The sequence below is a fragment of the Primulina tabacum genome, chromosome 4 (genome assembly GCF_025594145.1).
Source record: "Primulina tabacum isolate GXHZ01 chromosome 4, ASM2559414v2, whole genome shotgun sequence".
NCBI classification, from domain to species: Eukaryota; Viridiplantae; Streptophyta; class Magnoliopsida; order Lamiales; family Gesneriaceae; genus Primulina; species Primulina tabacum.
In genome coordinates this window covers 42,048,008-42,056,834 of record NC_134553.1, presented here as the reverse complement: position 1 = coordinate 42,056,834, position 8,827 = coordinate 42,048,008, and the positions used below count along the sequence as shown (strand labels likewise).

The 8,827-nt window shown below is 36.2% G+C and overlaps 2 protein-coding genes across 2 annotated transcripts; both read right to left on the bottom strand.

Moving 5' to 3' along the window:
• Nucleotides 1–1,766: 1,766 nt before the first annotated feature.
• On the bottom strand, nt 1,767–5,201 carry LOC142542003 (uncharacterized). Its single transcript, XM_075648451.1, has 2 exons — nt 2,837–5,201; nt 1,767–2,041 (listed from the first exon to the last, which is right to left on the bottom strand). Exons 1-2 carry the CDS (start codon nt 5,199–5,201, stop codon nt 1,767–1,769), a joined length of 2,640 nt encoding a protein of 879 aa, XP_075504566.1.
• An 888-nt stretch (nt 5,202–6,089) lies between these two features.
• LOC142541648 (uncharacterized) lies at nt 6,090–8,263 on the bottom strand. The gene is made up of 2 exons (XM_075648132.1): nt 6,286–8,263; nt 6,090–6,178 (listed from the first exon to the last, which is right to left on the bottom strand). Exons 1-2 carry the CDS (start codon nt 7,058–7,060, stop codon nt 6,144–6,146), a joined length of 810 nt encoding a protein of 269 aa, XP_075504247.1. The 5' UTR covers nt 7,061–8,263; the 3' UTR covers nt 6,090–6,143.
• Between the last annotated feature and the right edge of the window lie 564 nt (nt 8,264–8,827).

Genomic DNA, 8,827 nt, shown 5'->3' with positions numbered 1-8,827 from the left:
AGTTTGATTCACAACTGAGAGCACACCATTCAGTATCCTTCACTTGTACAGGCTTCACACAAAACTAGGATGTATGCAATATGTCTAACATCCTAAAAGTAAAATGCACATGCATGCTGAGTAGTTGTCCACAGGTGTTGTAACACCGAGGACAACATCCGTGAGTGATCATTGTGCACACAAGCTGAGAGACTTCCTAAGATTGAAAAATCTCTCAAAATCCAATGGTTTTGTAAAAATATCAGCCAGTTGGTTCTCATTTCTAACAAATTCCATTCGAATTGTACCCTTATCAACCAAATCTCGAATAAAATGATGTCTAATGTCTATGTGTTTCGTTCGAGAGTGTTGTACTGGATTTTTTGAAATATCAATTGCACTTGAATTGTCACAGTATACAATTAAGGTGTCACTGTTGAAACCATATTCTTTAATCATTTGATTCATCCACAAAAGTTGTGAACAACAGGCTGCAACATATTCAGATTCAGCAGTGGACAGAGATACACAATTTTGCTTTTTACTATACCATGACACCAAATTGTTACCTAGATAAAAACATCCTCCAGTGGTACTCTTCCTATCATCTAGATTTCCAGTCCAGTCAGCATCACTAAACCCCACTAGATTTGTGTTTGTTTCTTTGGTGTACCACAAACCTAAGTTAACTGTCCTGGCTATATATCTCAAAATTCTTTTGACAACTTTTAAATGAGTGACTTTAGGATCAGCCTGGTACCTGGCGCACAAACATACACTAAACATGATGTCGGGACGACTTGCACTTAAGTAAAGAAGACTGCCTATGATTCTGGGATACTGGGTGTTGTCAACACCTGCAGCAACATCGTCTTTGGACAATTTTTCAGTCGACCCCATTGGTGTTTTCATGTGTTTAGTGTTCTCGGTAGAAAATTTCTTCACCAAATTCTTGGCATACTTGGATTGACACAGAAAGATACCATCATGCATTTGTTTAATTTGCAATCCAAGAAAGAAACTTAATTCTCCTACCATGCTCATTTCAAATGTGGTAGACATGCATTTAACAAATTCATCAACATGCTTTTGAGAAGAAGCACCAAAAATGATGTCATCCACATAAATTTGACACACAAGAATATCATGCTTCGATTTTTGAATAAAAAGGGTTTTATCAACCTCACCTCGTTTGAAGCCTAAGTCAAGCAGATATTCAGTAAGCCTACCATACCATGCTCGTGGAGCTTGTTTAAGTCCATAAAGTGCCTTCTTCAACTTGTAGACATGGTTCGGGTGGTTTGGATCTTCGAACCCTTTAGGTTGGCTTACATAAGCTTCTTCATTCAAAATGCCGTTCAAAAAAGGCACTTTTCACATCCATTTGATATAGTTTTATGTCCATGTGACAAGCGATAGCAAGTAAAAGTCGGACTGACTCAATCCGGGCAACAGGGGCAAATGTCTCATCAAAATCAATTCCTTCAATTTGAGTATACCCTTGAGCAACTAACCTAGCTTCATTTCTCACAACAATCCCAGATTCATCAGTTTTGTTTTAAAAATCCATTTGGTTCCAATAACATTCACATTATCAGGTCTGGGAACCAAATCCCACACATCATTCCTAACAAATTGTTCAAGTTCCTCATGCATCGCATCAACCCAAAATTCATCTTTTAAGGCTTCATTTATATTTTTGGGTTCAATGAGCGAAACAAAACAAGAATGGCTTACTTGAGAGTATACGGAAGTCATGCATACTAGACCCATCATTTTCCGATAATCTACATTCTCCTTTCTTCTAGTTTGCATTCCTCCAAATGCTTCTCCAATGTCTGAGATGATGGATGATTTTTCTGAATCTTACTGGGAATATCAATCCCTTCATTGGTTACAACATCATCATTTTCAGTATATTCTCCTGGTTCATCATTTGATTCTGCCAGTGCAGGTGTTGTCTCAGGTGTTACAACACCGGGTGCAACATCTGTGTTAGGCAGTGTCTCACTTATGTTCAGTAGCCCATCAATATCGTCCTCGATTGTTTTTCCCGTTAGATCTGCAAGATCGTCAAAAACAACGTTAATAGATTCCATAGCCGTTCTTGTTCTGAGATTATACACGCGATATGCACGACTATTGGATGAATAACCAAGAAATAAACACTTGTCACTTTTAGAGTCAAACTTTGCAAGATGGTCTCGGTCATTCAAAACATAACATACACACCCAAAAACATGAAAGTACTTCAGGTTTGGCCTCTTTCCCATGATGATTTCATAGGATGTCATAGTAGAACCACTCCTTAAGTACACACGGTTTGAAATATGACATGCTGTGTTTAAGGCCTCGGCCCAAAATCGTTTTGAAATATTCTTTGAACTCAACATGACCCTAGCCATTTCTTGCAGTGTCCTATTCTTCTTTTCGGCTATTCCATTTTGTTGAGGAGTCTTAGGGGCCGAAAATTCATGAGTTATCCCTCTCTTTTCACAGAATGATATAAAGTGTGAGTTTTCAAATTCTTTACCATGATCGGTCCTTATCTTACCAACCCTCAAATCATGTAGATTAGTAATCTTAGCGTGTAATTTCTTAAAAACAGCAAATGTGTCGGATTTTTCTCTAAGAAAACTTACCCATGTAAAGCGAGAGAAATCATCCACACAAACACATGAATACTTCTTACCTCCAAGGCTTTCCACTTCCATTGGACCCATAAGATCCATGTGCAAGAATTCAAGACACCGTGTTGTTCCAAAGTGTTGCAACACTTGATGGGGAACACGTGTTTGCTTACTCTTTTGACATGCACCACAAACATAAGGAATTCCAGAGGATAAATTAGGCATACCTCTCACAGCATCGTACTTACCAAGGTTCTTTAATGTCTTGAAGTTTGCATGACCCAATTTTTGATGCCACAAGTTTATTTCACTTACTTTTGAATGATTGCACACAGGGTCCTCTCCAAGTTGATAACAATTGTCAGCCGACCTTGTACCTGTCAAAATACATGTATCAGTATTATCAAAAACTTCACAATTGTCTTTATCAAACTTAACATGTAAACCATAATCACAAAGTTGACTTATGCTTATTAAGTTTGAGTTAAGTCCTTCGACATAAAGCACATTGTGTAGACTAGGCAGTCCATCAACATTCAAGGTCCCTTTGCCAGCTATTCTTCCTTTAGCACCTCCACCATATGTCACATGACCATTCCTTAGTTCAACATAGTCAGTCAAATAGTCTTTAGAACCTGTCATGTGGCGTGAACAGCCACTGTCAAAGTACCATATTCCTGCAATGTTAGTTTTTAACGAAGTATAAATAACAGAACATTGAATATTAGCCTTTGGCACCCAAACCCTTTTTACCGATGGTTTCCTATTGGCAGTGTTACGCCGGATGTTGTACAATACCTGTGGCAACACCTGTTCAGATTCCCATCTTTTGTAGTCATCTCTCAGTTTAAAACAGTAGGGTTTGATATGACCAGGTCTAAAGCAATAATGGCAGATAAAGTGGCGTTTTCTGGACTTGTACTTCTTTGTAGCTATTTGCCTCTTTGATGAAACACCTTTTTCAGTGTATGTAGCATTCGAGATTTCAGCACTTCCTTTGACAAAGACAGTTGGTTTTCTTTCAGTGTTGGAAGACTCTCCTATTTCAAATTGGTGATTCGTATAACCAAGTCCAGCTTTGTCATTCTTTTCAATCATCAAGAGTGAATCAAGTTTGGATGAACTTGAATTAAGCTTCGCAAGAATTTGAGTTGCTTCTCCAAGCTCTTCCTTGACTTTGCATAATTCCAGATCTTTCTTACTTAAGATTACTTCAAGTCGTGATACTTGTGACTTCAGCTCAGTGTTCTCTTTGGAGAGAATTGCATTCACTTTATTTCTTTTGATCCAGTCTTCATACAATTCTTCATACATTGTCTGCACACTTTCCAGAGTGACTTCATCATCATCTACTTCTTGGTTTTCAGACTGACTTGATTCATCAAGGGTTGTAGAATTAAGACACACTGAATTTGAAGAGATGTTGCGACCAAGTATTGCAACACCTGTGGCAACACCCAAAGGATTGATTTGCATTGAACGCTTCTCCTTGATCACAGCAGACAACGATGTGTGATTTTCAGATTCATTTGATCCTTGATCATCATCAGACTCTTCATCACTCAAAGTGACAGCCATGCCTTTGTTTCTCCGAAGTCGATTGGCACACTCATTGGCATAGTGTCCAAATCCAGAACACTCTCTGCATTGTACTGAGTCCAAATTTCTGACATTTGATTGGATTTGCAATTCAGTTTTTGGTCGAAATTGTCCTTTAATAGGAGTAAACTTTTGAGCTTTTGCAGAAGTGGTGATATTGGGCAACACAGATTTTTGTCCAATTTTCTTCTCCTCTCTCATTTTCTTCAAGTAATCACTGAATTTTTTAGTAATTAGAGAGATAGAATCTTCACCTAAATCAGATTCATTCACTTCTTTAGATATTTGAAGGATTTCATCATAAGAGTCAGTTGAAACTTCAAGGGCTATTGTCTTCCCTTTATCCTTCTTTTGTAAATCAAGATTCATCTCAAAAGTTCTGAGGGAACTCATTAATTCATCCAGGTTGATTGTTGAAGTGTCTTTAGATTCTTCAATTGCACAAACTTTGACATTAAATTTCTCAGGTAGAGATCTTAAAACTTTGTTCACCAATCTTTCATTGGACATGAGATCTCCAAGACTGTGAGCTTCATTAGAAAGTTGTCTCAACCGGCTATCATACTCAAGAATAGACTCCTTGTCCTCCATTCTCAGGCTTTCAAATTTTGATGCCACCATCCTTAGCCTAGTTTTACGCACACTCTCGGATCCTTCACAATGTTTCTGAGGTATATCCCAAGCTTCTTTGGCACAAACACAATTGGTGATTAAATTAAACATCCTTGTGTCAACATACGAGAATATAGCATTGAGAGCCTTGGAATTAAAATTTGACGTTTGCACTTCATCGATTGTCCATGTACTTTCAGGTTTGAGCCGAGTGTCTCCATCAGCATCCTCAATCTTTGGTGGACTCCAACCATCAAGTACACGCTGCCAAGCTCTTTCTTCAATTGATTTAATAAAAACCCTCATCTTTACTTTCCATAATGCATAGTTTGATCCATCCAATACGGGAGGTCTAAAAACAGTGTTTGTTGATGCTTCCATGATCCTTTTCCACCTGGAAAACAAAACAAAACAGGATCTCACTTAGTAGCGTCAAGTGGAGGCTCTGATACCAATTGAAAGTTCCGTTTCCACAGGGTGAATGTGACGAGGGTGAGTGTTGTGTGTATCAGAATGTAGGTGTTGTGCGTAGGTGTTGTAACACCCACTACAACATGCAGCAAAAATTATAGTTTAACACATTAACACACAACTGGAATGACAATAATACGAGATACGAGAGATAAATTATGCACAAGTATAAAATACTTGTGCGGTGCCTCAGGGCAAAATAATTCACTAGAAAAACTTGTAAGTTTACAAAAACCAATACTAGTGAAAGAATAAAAAAACTCCCTTATTAAGGCGAGTAACAAATTTCATCATAAACCTCTAACAAACCGTATAACCAAAATACATGGGATGCATCAACTGAGAAGTGAAAAAGTCTTCAAAAATCAGCGCACTAATCAAAACAGTGATTAGGTGTTGTCTTCAGATGTAGTCGGCACTTCACAGCAACACTTTATCAACGACGTGAGATTGCTTCAATCAGAAAATATTTTCTTCGTACAAATGCATCTCTGTCTCTCCGAAAGTTTTATGCTCTATATCGTCCCCCTCTTTTTGTTTCTTCTCCTTTGAGTCCTATTTAACATAGAAAAACCAATTTCATTCGGAAACAAACTCTTTTTAAAACAAGGATAATATCTTAAAGATATTGTGATATCATATCTTAAAGATATTAAGAGTCATATCAAATATAGTCTTATATCACATATTGAATTTATACGAGATCATATCATCAATTTCGAGATTATCCTCATGTATAGAAAGACAAAATATTAAAGATAAAAAAGGAAAATATATCAAGGAATAAAATTCCTTTCAGTTCCAATGGCTTCAACCAGAGCTTTGACTCGATTTCCCATATAAACATACTTTTCATTTGGATTTGTGATTCGGGTCGTAAGGAATCCCTGCATCGAATTTGAAACATGAGCAGTACAGCCAGAATCAAGCCACCATGTGTTATTAGGAACTTCAACTAAATTTGATTCAAAACATACGAAAGCATGAAACATACCTTTCTTTTCGAACCATGCCTTACGTTTCAGGCAATCTTTCTGAAAGTGTCCTTGTTTTCCACAAAAGCGACACTTAAGATTGTTGTGTTCCTTTTCCTGGATTTGGGCAGATGACTCATTCACCTTATGTAGTCTTTGTTTGCCCTTTCCATGATTTTTTCCAGCTTTCTTTCTAGCTCCTTGATTGGTTACGAGATGAATAGAATGAGTTCCTTGATTCATAAGTCTTGTTTCCTCTTGAACTAGCATACTGTGAAGTTCATTCACATTCCATTTGTCTTTCATGGTGATATAGTTTATTTGGAATGGACCATACTCAGATGGTAATGAGTTTATGATAAACTGAACCAGGAAATTCTCATCCACATTCATTCCCAAGGATTTAAGTCTTGCTGCAAGGTTCGTCATTTCAATAACATGCTCATGCATGATGCGAGAACCATCAAACTTCGTAGTGGTTAAAGTAGCCATTAACGTCCCAGCAAGAGACTTATCAGCAGTTTGGGAACGCTCTCCCACAAATTTCATAAATTCCTTAGCACTGTCAGTATGAGGAAGAGCAGACTTGATGTTGTTTGCCACACTCATTCGCATAAGCATTAAGCTCAGTCTATTTGATCTTTCCCAAGCTTCAAGAATGATCTTTTCATCATCACTACTAATATCAGTAATAGCAGCAGGTTTCTCAACTTGAAGTGACAAATCAAGACCCAAAACACCAAGGTGAAATTGGATTTGTTCGCACCAATCAGAGAAGCTGAGACCATTAAACATGGAAATAGATGAAGCATGCGATTGAAGTGAAACAGGAACAGATACTGCAAGAATAATATAATGATCATGTGTTAAATGCTTTGAGTACAACGTATTTACAGATTCAGTATCGATAAATATTAATTTATATTGATGTTCACCTTTGGGCAATACAACAATATATAAACATTATGATGCTTAATAGTTTACTGTAATTTGGTAATCAAGATATTTAAGGAAAATTATTTTGTTATCTTTGGATATACAAAATATCTAGCATAATATGTTAATTACCACATTTTATATTCATAAATTATAAGAACAAATTATCAACCTTTGGGTGATCCGTAAATGCCTTGTAGTTATGAATTTTTAATTACCCATAACTCTAGTTTTATTTTCAAGCATCACATACTTACAGGTAATTAAAGTTTGATTATATAATTTAGAACTTATTAACCTCATGGTAAGATCACTTTAGTGATTAACAAACCAACATGAAATAAATTCAAATTATATAACTTGAGCAACGTCCAAGTATATGCATGAAAAGGTCTTGATTTGCCATCATATTTTCAGTAATATAGACAACATAAACAACTGACAGCAAATATATATAATCATTAACACAAAAAATGGTTCTCTTTGCAGCGGAATATAATATCATTTGAATTCTGAGTTCATGAATTATAATATAAACGAATGGAAAATCACAAGTTCTTAAACCATGCTCTGATACCACAGTGTAAAATCTAACATGATTCATGACAAGTTATAATTCAAAAACATATAATTTGGCATATATATAGATCTGAGAACTTCATAATAATCACATTCCATTAGTTACAAAATTATTAATTACTAACCTTTGTTTGCCATGATTCCTTCTGCTGCACAATTGAAGAAACAATTTCCCTCTCTTTCCCAATTCTCAAGTCACAGAGCTTTCTCTTTTTAGTGATAGACTATGATATATGTGCTCCTCTCTTATAGGGAGAGAGAGGACCGTTTCACGCAAATCGGAAAAACAAATTGACACGTTCTATCAACGTGTGTTAGTAGCAAAAACCACTTTGACCAATTCAACTTCCAGTGAGTTGAAAAGAAGGTCCTAGAATATCTTTTTCATTCATTTAAATAATAAGCATTATTTATTAAACCATAAATTAGATATTAAAATATTAATTAAATATCTAACAATAATGTGGCACGTGGGCCACAAAACTAACAGAAATTGTCTATATATTAGAATTCTAGTTCATCTTGAATATCGTCGAGCGTGTCAGTAATGTTACAGGCTTATTTATTTTTTGGGTTTGCAATCACATCCTCACAGTATCAATTTGTACTACACTCAATAAACTATGTATTTGACCTGGAAGTACTTGATTCGAGTGCTGGGAAGACGACAGAAACCACTACTAGAAGTGAGATAATAATGTGAGTAGTGCAAATGAGATATTGTGAGTTATGTAATTGTGAATTGGTACTCACACTTTATTATATATGCATTTAATCTAGAGGTACTGAGTTCGAGTGTTGAAGAAGACGAAAAAAATCAATGACAAGAGTAGAATAGCACGGTGAGTACTACATATGGGATACTGTGAAATATGTGATTGCGGGTCCAAAAAATAGTAGGCCTATGGGATGCATTACAATGGCCATGTGCGCAACAATATGCCACATGTGGTTGAGGGTGGCCGATGAGATTTTATGGTCAAATTTTTCAGATTAGATTTGTTGATTATTTTTTTTATATGTATTTCATTCATTTAGACATTCTCA

Excerpts from the sequence above, each read along its gene's own strand:
- LOC142541648 (XM_075648132.1), bottom strand. The coding sequence starts at position 7,060 with ATGTTTAATGGTCTCAGCTTCTCTGATTGGTGCGAACAAATCCAATTT. Across the intron at positions 6,179-6,285 it reads GGCATGGTTCGAAAAGAAAG|GGATTCCTTACGACCCGAAT; the intron begins GTATGTTTCATG and ends AATTCGATGCAG.
- LOC142542003 (XM_075648451.1), bottom strand. The coding sequence starts at position 5,201 with ATGGAAGCATCAACAAACACTGTTTTTAGACCTCCCGTATTGGATGGA. Across the intron at positions 2,042-2,836 it reads TAAGTACGATGCTGTGAGAG|ATCTAACGGGAAAAACAATC; the intron begins GTATGCCTAATT and ends ACGATCTTGCAG.